At 47.0% G+C, this 12,936-nt stretch overlaps 1 protein-coding gene across 3 annotated transcripts in view; it reads right to left on the reverse strand.

The window, feature by feature from the left end:
• LARGE2 (LARGE xylosyl- and glucuronyltransferase 2) overlaps nucleotides 1-12,936 on the reverse strand; it is a 94,786-nt gene that overhangs the window by 2,957 nt on the left and 78,893 nt on the right. For all 3 annotated transcript variants that reach the window (XM_063944310.1, XM_063944308.1, XM_063944309.1), the window contains 4 exons: nucleotides 9,758-9,910; nucleotides 6,889-7,043; nucleotides 6,480-6,758; nucleotides 399-545 (listed from right to left, as the gene is read on the reverse strand). In XM_063944310.1, the coding sequence (XP_063800380.1) occupies nucleotides 399-545; nucleotides 6,480-6,758; nucleotides 6,889-7,043; nucleotides 9,758-9,910 (734 nt within the window). The remainder of the gene's footprint in view (nucleotides 1-398; nucleotides 546-6,479; nucleotides 6,759-6,888; nucleotides 7,044-9,757; nucleotides 9,911-12,936) is intronic.

Here is a 12,936-nt window from a genome sequence, read left to right on the forward strand (position 1 = left end):
AGTGTCGGGATCCCGGCGTCGGTATTCTGACTGCTGGGTTCCTGACAGCCGGAATTTAGACTGCTTCCCGGGAGATGTACTAAGCAGTGATAAAAGTGGAGAAGTTGCCCATGGCAACCAATCAGCTGCTCTGTATACTTTTATAGTATGTAAATTATAAATGTTACGTCAATGCTGATTGGTTGCCATGGGCAACTGCTTCACTTTTATCACTGCTTAGTACATGCCGCCCTTAATTCTGTAAATTATCTGCCTTTTACAGGCGTTTAGTGAGCAACTGAAATAATACATTTTAACCCTCCCAAAAAAAATCTACATATCTTTTGCATTTCATGTTGGCTAGATTCTTAAAATCTGACGCAATAATAAGATGTAACAATATTGTAATGGCATCATACCGGAAGGTGTAGAGCGCCCCCATATCCAGCATGGAGAGCAGATCTGCTTTGGATTTGGGGAAGGACAGACGGTAACGCAGGGTTTCAAAGGCCGGAACAATGAGAGCTTTCTGGGTGCTGGCCATGTCTTCCTGTGCTATGGATTTCCTACAGAGAGACGGTGGAGAAGAGGCGTCAATTGTGGACATGGTAATTGTGTTTTGTTTCACCATGGAAAAAAACAGCTATAGTATACAACAATGGGTCAGTAAATGCTAATTATTATAGGACACTAGCCCATAAACCGTGATCCCTACAGTGGTTATAGGACATCTGCCCATAAAATAGGATTTTGGTACCAGATAAATCCTTTTCTTTGAATCCACAGGAAGCACTGGAGTACTCTTGTGATATGGACGGGGCGTTAGCAGGGATAGGCACATTAAAATATTTAAATTAGTAACTCTCCATCCCCTCCATACTCCCAAGATACCTCAGTTTTTTTACTGAGCCGAACAGGAGCGAAAGAGAGGATGAACAATGGAGAATTACAGATAACATTACAACATAATGGACAACTAGAAAGTTGACACGATAATACATAACAATCACCTTAACATTTGAACAAGTCGGTGAGAATGTGTTACCACAAGCCAGGTGAAACTGCTCTGGGTGGGCTTCCAGTGCCCCCTGTGGATTCAAAGAAAAGGATTTATCTGGTAAGTACCAAAATCCTATTTTCTTTTTCATCCACTAGCGGTCACTGGAGTACTCTTGGGACGTACCAAAGTTTCTCCCTTGGGTGGGAGAGCTGTTTGGCACCTGTAACACTAGACGGCCAAAGCTAGATGCTGATGCCGCAAACGTATCAAACTTGTAAAAGCGCACAAACGTGTGCACTGATGACCAAGTAGCTGTAAAGTTGCATCGTAGAAGCTCCATGATCTGCTGCCCACGACGTACCCACAGAAAGCATGGAATATGCTGAAACAGATGCAGGCGGTTTTAGATTAGTATGAAAGTACGCTTGACGAATGGTCAGCTTAATCCATCTAGCCAAGGTCTGTTTGAAAGCTGGCCACGCTATCTTGACTGCATCATAGAGAACAAACAATGTATCCGTTTTACGTACTGTTGATGTTCGGGCTACATAACCGCGTAGTGCGCGTACCACATCCAAAGTAGCTGGAGTTCCTGAATCTTCTGAAAAAACAGGAACTACAATCGGTTGGTTGATGTGAAAAGAGGAAACCACTTTCGGTAGAAAAGCGGGATTCGTTCGAAGTTCCGCTTTGTCATCAAGAACTACCAGATACAGTGGCTTGCATGACAAGGCGCCCAATTCTGAAACATGCCTTGCCGAGATTCAAGTCCCATGGAGCTTGTAGGTGGTATGAATGGAGGTTGAACTCTAAGGACACCTTGCAGGAAAGTGTGCACTGTTGGCAAAAGAGCCAAAAGCCTTTTGAAAGAAAATTGACAAGGAAGAGACCTGCACTCTTAGTGTAGATCAGTGTTTCCCAACCACGGTCCTCAAGGCACACTAACAGTCCTGGTTTTAAGGATAACCATACCTGATCACAGGTGATTTAAGTAGTACCTCCGTTATTTTGATTGAACCATTTGTGCTCAAACATGGTTATCACTAAAACCTGCACTGTTGGTGTGCCTTGAGGACCTTGGTTGGGAAACACTGGTGTAGATAAACGTAGTCCTCGATCTAACCCCGTCTGTAAAAATAGCAAAAGACGGGATAACTTGAAAAGAAGATGTCGGAAACTTCCAAGCTTCACACCAACCTATATAAGCTTGCCAAATTCTGTGATAATGAGCTGCTGTAACTGGCTTCCTATCATGTAACATGGTTGGTATAACCGACTCTGGAATGCCCTCTCGTCTTAACAGAGCGGTTTCAACAGCCACCCCGTCAAACGCAGCCGCGCTAAATCGGGGTAAAGGAATGGACCCTGTTGTAGTAGGCCTGGACGTAGTGGAACCGGCCATGGATCATCTGCGAGTAGACCGCGGAAATCCGAGAACCACGCTCTCCGAGGCCAATGAGGCGCCACTAGTATGAAGATCATGGATTCTCTTTTGATCCGCTTTAGCGGCGGAAATGGTGAAAACAGATACACAAGGCTGTACGGCTACGCTATTGTGAGACCATCCACTGCCACTGCCTGTGGATCTCTTGTTCTAGACACATACTGGGGTGTTTGATCATTTTCACGAGATGCAATTAGATCCACCTGTGGGTAACCCCAACGCTGGACCAACATCTGGAACACCTCTGTATGTAAAGCCCATTGTCCTGGATGAAAATCCTGATGGCTGAGATAATCTGCTTCCCAGTTGTCCACTCCTGGAAAGAACACTGACGGTAATATCACTTGGTGATGCTCGGCCCAATTCAGGATTCGAGCATCTTCTCACATGGCCATGTGACTTCAAGTCCCTCCTTGTTTGTTGATGTATGCGACTGCCGTCGCGTTGTCTGACTGAACCTGAACAGTCCGAGACTGGAGTATGTGAACTTCCTGTCGCAGCACGTTGTAAATTGCCCCGAGATCCAGGACATTTATTGACAGTAATCTTACTCGGTCTGACCATAGACCCTGAAGCTGACAATGTAAGACCACTGCTCCCCAACCTCGGAGACTTGCATCCGTCGTCAGAATTATCCAATTCCAGACTCCAAACCTTTTCCCTGTGGTGAGATTGTGTATTTGGAGCCACCAGAGTAGTTATACTCTGGCCCTCGGAGACAAACACACTAGCTGATGAATTTGTAGATGAGAGCCTGACCATTGTGCAAGAAGATCCCGTTGAAAAGGACGTGAGTGATATCTTCCGAACTGGAGTGCTTCGAAAGACGCCACCATCTTTCCTCACAGTGGAATGCACTAATGCACCGAGACTGTCTGTGGTTTGAGCACTAACTGTACCAGATGATGAATACTTTGTGCTTTCTGTTCTGGCAGGTAAATTTGTTGATCCACCTTATCCAGAATCATTCCTAGGAATTTAATTCTTTGACATGGAACCAGGCTTGATTTCTTGAAGTTGACCGTGCTGAACTAGTACATTGTACGTTATTAATAAGGCATGTTGAAGGAGTATTATTTGAGACTGAGCCTTGATGAGAAGGTCGTCTAAGCACGGAAGTATCATCACTCCCAGGGATCTGAGATGAGCCATCATCACAGACATCACCTTTGTGAATACCCGAGGCGCTGATGAAAGGCCAAACGGTAGTGCCTGAAATTGATAATGGCTTAAATACCTTAAATACACCAAATCTTGAATCTGTAGTAAGTGATGTACTGATTGAGCCCCTTCAGGTTCAATATCAGCGTGACAGAGCCGTCCGGCTTTGGTACTACCAAAGGACTGGAATAATAACTTTGACCCTGTTGGTGAACCGGAAACTGAATAAAAACTGCTGATTCTACAAGAGACTGAATCATGGTCTGCAGAACCGCCTTCTTGTCTCCTGACACAGGTAGGCCTGTCTTGTAACGTTTGAACACTATAAAATTGCGCATCCACCCATCTGTGGATGTCTGAAACCACGCCAAGTGAAATGTTTGAAGGCGTGCACCCACAACTGACGATCCAAGATGGACTGGAAGCCCGTCATGCCACTGGCTTGTTAGCAGCCTTTGTGTCCTGACGACGGTTAGGGGTTTGTTGAAAACCACATCCTCTACCACGTCTACTGTATGGTTGTTCCTCACATGGCCTCGAAAGGACTGAGATCTAAAAGATTTCCTTCGGAACCTGAGAAATCCATTTGTCCAGTTCAGGGCCAAATAACATCGCCAGTGTAAGGCAACGCTTCTATTCCTCGTTTTGACTCTGCCTGCCAAGAACGCAGCCAAAGCGCCCGTCGGGCTGCAACTAATGAAGCTGAAAGCCCAGAACTAACCTGGCCGAAGTCCATAGAAGCCATTCCTAAATACTCAGCAGATTCACAGATGTGAACAGCAAGAAGTATGCTGGTCTAAGGGAAGATCCTGTTGTAGGTCCAACTGGAGCTGTGTTGCCCATGCAAGTACAGCCTTGTTAACCCAAACTCCAACTAAAGCAGGTCTAAGCAGCACCCCTACTGCTGTATACATTGACTTTAGCATAGCTTCTAACTTCCGCTCTGACGTGGTGCTACCTCATTAGCCCAGCAAGCAGTAACAGCGCTCTCCCCCCTCACCTGCTTCCCAGTTTGTAATGCAGGGGAACGGAGCTTGGGGACCGCGGCAGTATGAAGCGCTGTCCATGGCAGGGAGCTGCCGCAGCAGTGGAAGCTGTCGGCGGCTGAATGTACAAGATGCAGCCCAGTTTTCCCCGTGACGGCGGGCAGCGGCAGGGAGCAGTGAGGAGTGAGCCACCGCAGCAGCGGGAGCCGATCGCGGCTGTGGCACAGGGGAGCAGCGGGCGCCCAGTGGCAGCAGCGTGGCTGACCGAGGCTGGGCAGGGGAGCAGCACAGTGTTAACAGCTCTCTCCCCCCTCGTGCAGTCCTACACATTGCGGGGCAGCAGCATGAGCCTCGCACCCCAGCACCAACAAACTTGTTACAATGTAAAACGGAGCGGCAGTAGTGTGAGCTGCCTGCCCGCACCTTACCTGGGTAAAGAGGAGGCTCAGACGGGGCTTTTGATGAAGTGCTGTCCAGCTCCTGCAGCCTTAGGCTGAAATCAGCTACTGCTGATTAAGTCTATCGCGGGGCTCCTTGTCTGAGCACCGACAAGCCGTTTGCTGCACTCAGCAGCACCCCCAAACCCGGACCCACGCTTCTTAGTAAGCTGGGAAGGGTTTGGGACTTGAAGAAAGAAAAAAATTCTTTAAAAGAAAAGCAAAGTCTGGAGAACTCTCCAAACGTGTGCCTTCCTGGCGCGAGGCACAAAAAAACACTGAGGTATCTTGGGAGTATGGAGGGGGTGGAGGGTTACTAATTTAAATATTTAAATGTGCCTATCCCTGCTAACGCCCCGTCCATATCCCAAGAGTACTCCAGTGACCCCTAGTGGATGAAAAAAGAAATAGTGATCCCTACAGTGGTTATAGGACACCTGCCCATAAACCGTGATCACTACAGTGATTATAGAACGCCAGCCCATAAACAGTGATCCCTACAGTCAGTCCATACAGCGTGATCCCTACAGTGATTATAGGACACCTGCCCAGAAACAGTGATCCCTACAATGATCCCTACACCTCTCCATAAACAAAGTAATACCTACGGTCAGTCCATAAACAAAGTGATCCCTACAGTGATTTATAGGATACCTCCATCAACAGTGATCGCTACAGTCAGCCCAGAAATAGTGATCCCTACAGTGCTTATAGGACATCTGTCCATAAATAGTGATTCCTACAGCCAGCCCATAAACGGAGTGAAAACTACAGTGATTATAGGACACCTTCCCATAAACAGAGCAATCCCTACAGTCAGCCCATAAACAGAGCAATCCCTACAGTCAGCCTAAATCCCCCTTCCCTCGTGCAGCCGAATGTACAAGGCCTGAGACGCCCGCTTTTAGCACCCATATACACCACAATGGACACTTTCACCAGTTCTATGGCACCTGCCGTGTCTGCGTCTGACGATGGCCTCCTATGCCTGTGTGTGGGAATGTAGCTGCTTGCACGGACACACCCACGACACTCATAATAAACCACTGTTGCATGTAGTACTAGCCACCACCCACATACGCCCATCATATTTCTGATACCACCTGAATCAATCGCACCAGCCCCTTTGTGCGTACTCCTGTAACAAGTGCGACATAGGGGATTTCAGTCATTTTCACTCATATAAGTGAACAGTGGCATTGCACGTGGCTCTGGCCCCAACTGTAGTAAAACGATGATCACACACACACACATAACCAGACCACCTAATCTCCAGACTGCACTTTCCAATAACACAGATGCCTGGTTGCATTGGACCGGTGGCCATTTCCTCGGTGGTCAAATTTCTCCACCATGACTACACTGGCCACGCAAACCAATGTTTATATGGTAGACGGAACGCCTGCTTCTGGCTGATTAGCTTCCAAACAAAATATCTTGACCGTTTGTACAAGCGCAAAAGAGATACTGACCTCAGGCTGTCGTACAGTCCATACATGGGCAGGAAGTCTATGTCGGACAAGAAGACATAAGGTGTCTGGGCGTTCCTCAATGCCACATTTCTCAGGAGGTTCACCGGGTAAAGCTGGCCCTCCTTGTAGACCACGTGGTAACCGATATTGGTCCGAGACTGCAGAACCTCTGAGGCTTGAGCGTAACGGAGAAACTGCTGCGCCTCTGCATCCGACAAGTACAAGGCCAAGCTCATCGGGCCCTCCCAGTGGCGGCAAATCAACTCCAGCATCTGCAGCCTAAGAAACATACACAGGTCAGTAATATCCCGTACTCTCTGCACCGTCTCTATACTATCACAGTACGTTCTCCATCTAGCACCACTGCTGGAACTCAGTCAGTGCCCTGTACACATGCTGCCATACCAACCTATCCATAGACAGCTGGGCTACCAAGGTGACATCATGCGGATCCTCCGCTAGTGTTTGCTGCGGGAGGAAGGACAGGTGGATGCGGTGGGATGCTAGGCGCTCTCTGCGGAAGTCATAACACACGTCTTCCTCATCAAGTTGTTCCAGTGCAGCCTGATATTAGAAAGCGCGAGTAGAGAGTGAGAACTGTGGTTAGTCCAACAACTTAGTAATTAACACCTCTAACTCAGAGAGCCTGTATACCGCGGTTCTTACAGGAGTCACCGTAAGAACGGAGTTAAATGTCGAACAAGAGCAGCTTTTATCTGGTTGTGAGCGGGTAATGAATGTCGTACAGCCTCACCTGTCATACTCCAGTACGCTCCAGAGTGGATTATAAAAATTATTAGAATAATACAAAGACATTTAGAAAGTATATAATCTTTACAGGGCCGGATTAAGCATGGTGGGGGTCCTGGGCAATGAAGTTGTGGGGGCCCCCGCTACAGTAGATGACAGACCCCTGAGGGCCCCCCCCCCCCCCCCCCTTACACACACATACACCCATGCTGAGGGTAGATGACCTCTGACCTTCCACCCTGTTATGCATGATGCAGATAAGCACTTTATTTTAAAAAAATTGTATGAGTCCAATTCATTGTTTTATGTTGTGTGTAATAATAAGAATTTACTTACCGATAATTCTATTTCTCGGAGTCCGTAGTGGATGCTGGGGTTCCTGAAAGGACCATGGGGAATAGCGGCTCCGCAGGAGACAGGGCACAAAAAGTAAAGCTTTAGGATCAGGTGGTGTGCACTGGCTCCTCCCCCTATGACCCTCCTCCAAGCCAGTTAGATTTTTGTGCCCGGCCGAGAAGGGTGCAATCTAGGTGGCTCTCCTAAAGAGCTGCTTAGGAAAGTTTAGCTTAGGTTTTTTATTTTACAGTGAGTCCTGCTGGCAACAGGATCACTGCAACGAGGGACTTAGGGGAGAAGAAGTGAACTCACCTGCGTGCAGGATGGATTGGCTTCTTGGCTACTGGACATCAGCTCCAGAGGGACGATCACAGGTACAGCCTGGATGGTCACCGGAGCCTTGCCGCCGGCCCCCTTGCAGATGCTGAAGTAAGAAGAGGTCCAGAATCGGCGGCAGAAGACTCCTCAGTCTTCTAAAGGTAGCGCACAGCACTGCAGCTGTGCGCCATTTTCCTCTCAGCACACTTCACACGGCAGTCACTGAGGGTGCAGGGCGCTGGGAGGGGGGCGCCCTGGGAGGCAAATGAATACCTATTTTGGCTAAAAATACCTCACATATAGCCTCCGGAGGCTATATGGAGATATTTAACCCCTGCCAGAATCCGTTAAGAGCGGGAGACGAGGCCGCCGAAAAAGGGGCGGGGCCTATCTCCTCAGCACACAGCGCCATTTTCCCTCACAGAAAGGCTGGAGGGAAGGCTCCCAGGCTCTCCCCTGCACTGCACTACAGAAACAGAAATGCACTACACTGCACTACTGCACTACAGAAATGTTTACAACGTTATCACACTATCAGGAGTTTCTTTTCCCCCTTCTGTGGGAGTATTTTTTGGTTTTAAGGGCTCCTAATGTGAGGGACGTCTATAGGGACTCCACATTGCTAAAAAGTAAGTAATATCTCATTGCCCTGCTGGGTTTAAGGGGAGTGCTAACTTTCACCTTGATAGATGGTAAAATTATATATTACCACTAGGTGGCACTCATAATAACCCTTTTGCTTTTTTTGCACTATTATTTGCACTTTTTCCTATTGCATAAAGCACTTTAGCACTATTTAGTGCACTTTCTTTCCGCACTTTTTACTGCAAAGTGCACTTTTATTTATTCATCATATATGTGTATATTTTTTTCTATAAAAATCATTACACGACGTTTGAATGTCACTAGGAGAACGAGGTCACCAAAGAAGAATTCCTATAGATACTTCTACAGGCCATCTATAATCCCCCATCTGGTACGCACATTATATTGTCACTATAGGATTTTATGAAACAGTCACTTTTATTTATTAACCACTTTACTGACGATTTTTCCCTTCAAAAGCGTTAACTACATTTTTTTTAAATCTATTTAATAAAGTTAAAGTATTTTTTTAAATATTTAAACATTATATTATGCACATCTGCAGAACGGATCTCCTCGTCAAATCGGGGGGGGGACAGGGTGGGACGGCGCAGTTGCATGAAATCTGACCATGCCAGTTAAGTGGTTAAGCACTGAAGGGGCAACTGATCTACTATTGATGAACATTTACTATCATGTTTTATTGGAAATTGGACACTTCCGAGATCTGGTTACTGCCACTATATTACTGTTGGAGTGTTTTTCATAGGACAGCCACGGTGTATGGGCGTCCACTATTTCACTTTTTGTATTTAATTTAGGCACATTTTTGCTTGATAGGTTGCAGCATTAATTGCATCATTTTTTACAATTATATATATATATATATATATATATATTTATTTATATTTTTATTTTTTTTATTTAGTATCACACCCATACACAGTAATAGGCATATACCCATGTACTTATAAGTTAACACCAGTGGAATGCAGGCAAAGTGAAAAGAAAAGGCCCCGGTTACTGGCATTTACATTCTGTACAATAGAATTCCCAATACACAGAGAAATGTACAGACGTGGAACAAGTAGCGTCCCGAAATCCGATACCCCAGTGGAATGCAGGCAACATAAAAACCGCCCATGGGTCTTGTAAGAAGAGAACCTATGTTTTCCAGCGTCAGAGCCACTGGCGGTTTACATGCTTTCTAGCATAAAGGGGTCTGAGGCTGAAGGGGAATAAAACAAAGCTCATCTCCCTCTACCAATCCCCCTCCTCTACCCACACACCTCTTGGTCTTGTCCTTTGTCGCTGGGGCAGCCAATCAGTTCTCTGCGCAGCAGGCTCCCATCGTACTCCAGAAAGGTGACATAGAGCGTCCTGAACAGCTCGACGTGTTTATTCTTGACTCGGAGCTTGTGGGGGGAATTCCAGTGAATCACCTGGACGGCAGGTGGGGAGGAGACGGGATGGGAAAATGTAAACCTCAATTGTAGAGGAAACCAAAAGCCTTACAGCAGAGATGGCAGAATAGTTTGCACTGATCTGTACAGTAGAGTAAGGGGTAAAATAACTTGTTCCGTTTTGGTGTGGGAGCAGTAATATATTGGAATGATGGTGTTCTGTAGCTGCTTTATGTAAGGCAAGCTGTGCCTTTGGTTTGGTTTCTTTAGGGTGGGCTATACCTACAGAGAGATGATACAGAGGCAGGGAAGAGAATGGGGAGAGCCCAGCAGGACATACACCCTGGAGAATGGGAGGACTGGAGGGGGTGCGTCAGGAAGGAGATTGGCATGGGTAAAGAGATTGTGATGCTGGGGGTAATGCTTTATGTAGAGACTGTGAAGAGAATGGAACAACTGGAGAAAAGGGGCAGTGAGCATCCAAAAGTCTGTAAAGAGAATAGGAAGGTGGGGGGGAGGGTTAGTGCATTACAGAGAGGCAGTAGTGAGAATGGGATGATGGGGGTAGTGCAGTATAGAGAAGCAGTAGTGAGAATGGGATGATGGGGACTAGTGCATTACAGAGAGGCAGTAGTGAGAAAAGGATGATGGGGTAGTGCAGTAGAGAGAGGCAGTAGTGAGAATGGGATGATGGGGTAGTGCATTACAGAGAGGCAGTAGTGAAAATGGGATGATGGTGAGTAGTGCATTACAGAGAGGCAGTAGTGAGAATGGGATGATGGGGGTAGTGCAGTATAGAGAAGCAGTAGTGAGAATGGGATGATGGTGAGTAGTGCATTACAGAAAAGCAGTAGTGAGAATGGGATGATGGGGTAGTGCATTACAGAGAGGCAGTAGTGAGAATGGGATGATGGGGTAGTGCATTACAGAGAGGCAGTAGTGAGAATGGGATGATGGTGAGTAGTGCATTACAGAGAGGCAGTAGTGAGAATGGGATGATGGGGGTAGTGCATTACAGAGAGGCAGTAGTGAGAATGGGATGATGGGGACTAGTGCATTACAGAGAAGCAGTAGTGAGAATGGGATGATGGGGACTAGTGCATTACAGAGAGGCAGTAGTGAGAAACGGATGATGGGGACTAGTGCATTACAGAGAGGCAGTAGTGAGAAACGGATGATGGGGACTAGTGCATTACAGAGAGGCAGTAGTGAGAATGGGATGATGGGGGTAGTGCATTACAGAGAGGCAGTAGTGAGAATGGGATGATTGGAGGTAGTGCATTAGAGAGGCAGTAGTGAGAATGGGATGATGGTGAGTAGTGCATTACAGAGAGGCAGTAGTGAGAATGGGATGATGGGGAGGTAGTGCATTACAGAGAGGCAGTAGTGAGAATGGGATGATGGTGAGTAGTGCATTACAGAGAGGCAGTAGTGAGAATGGGATGATGGTGAGTAGTGCATTACAGAGAGGCAGTAGTGAGAAACGGATGATGGGGACTAGTGCATTACAGAGAGGCAGTAGTGAGAAACGGATGATGGGGACTAGTGCATTACAGAGAGGCAGTAGTGAGAAACGGATGATGGGGTAGTTCATTACAGAGAGGCAGTAGTGAGAATGGGATGGTGGGGGGAGTGCATTACAGAGAGGCAGTAGTGAGAATGGGATGATGGTGAGTAGTGCATTACAGTGAGGCAGTAGTGAGAATGGGATGATGGTGAGTAGTGCATTACAGAGAGGCAGTAGTGAGAATGAGATGATGGTGAGTAGTGCATTACAGAGAGGCAGTAGTGAGAATGGGATGATGGTGAGTAGTGCATTACAGAGAGGCAGTAGTGAGAATGGGATGATGGTGAGTAGTGCATTACAGAGAGGCAGTAGTGAGAAACGGATGATGGGGACTAGTGCATTACAGAGAGGCAGTAGTGAGAAACGGATGATGGGGTAGTTCATTATAGAGAGGCAGTAGTGAGAATGGGATGATGGGGTAGTGCATTACAGAGAGGCAGTAGTGAGAATGGGATGGTGGGGGGAGTGCATTACAGAGAGGCAGTAGTGAGAATGGGATGATGGTGAGTAGTGCATTACAGTGAGGCAGTAGTGAGAATGGGATGATGGTGAGTAGTGCATTACAGAGAGGCAGTAGTGAGAATGAGATGATGGTGAGTAGTGCATTACAGAGAGGCAGTAGTGAGAATGGGATGATGGTGAGTAGTGCATTACAGAGAGGCAGTAGTGAGAATGGGATGATGGTGAGTAGTGCATTACAGAGAGGCAGTAGTGAGAATGGGATGATGGTGAGTAGTGCATTACAGAGAGGCAGTAGTGAGAATGGGATGATGGTGGGTAGTGCATTACAGAGAGGCAGTAGTGAGAATGAGATGATGGTGAGTAGTGCATTACAGAGAGGCAGTAGTGAGAATGGGATGATGGGGAGGTAGTGCATTACAGAGAGGCAGTAGTGAGAATGGGATGATGGTGAGTAGTGCATTACAGAGAGGCAGTAGTGAGAATGGGATGATGGTGAGTAGTGCATTACAGAGAGGCAGTAGTGAGAATGGGATGATGGTGAGTAGTGCATTACAGGGAGGCAGTAGTGAGAATGGGATGATGGTGGGTAGTGCATTACAGAGAGGCAGTAGTGAGAATGGGATGATGGTGAGTAGTGCATTACAGAGAGGCAGCAGTGAGAATGGAATGATGGGGACTAGTGCATTACAGAGAGGCAGTAGTGAGAAACGGATGATGGGGTAGTTCATTATAGAGAGGCAGTAGTGAGAATGGGATGATGGGGTAGTGCATTACAGAGAGGCAGTAGTGAGAATGGGATGATGGGGGGGGAGTGCATTACAGAGAGGCAGTAGTGAGAATGGGATGATGGTGAGCAGTGCATTACAGAGAGGCAGTAGTGAGAATGGGATGATGGTGAGTAGTGCATTACAGAGAGGCAGCAGTGAGAATGGGATGATGGGGTAGTGCATTAGAGAGAGGCAGTAGTGAGAATGGGATGAGGGTGAGTGCATTAGAGAGGCAGTAGTGAGAATGGGATGATGGTGAGTAGTGCATT

The sequence above is a fragment of the Pseudophryne corroboree genome, chromosome 11 (genome assembly GCF_028390025.1).
Source record: "Pseudophryne corroboree isolate aPseCor3 chromosome 11, aPseCor3.hap2, whole genome shotgun sequence".
Lineage (NCBI taxonomy): Eukaryota > Metazoa > Chordata > Amphibia > Anura > Myobatrachidae > Pseudophryne > Pseudophryne corroboree.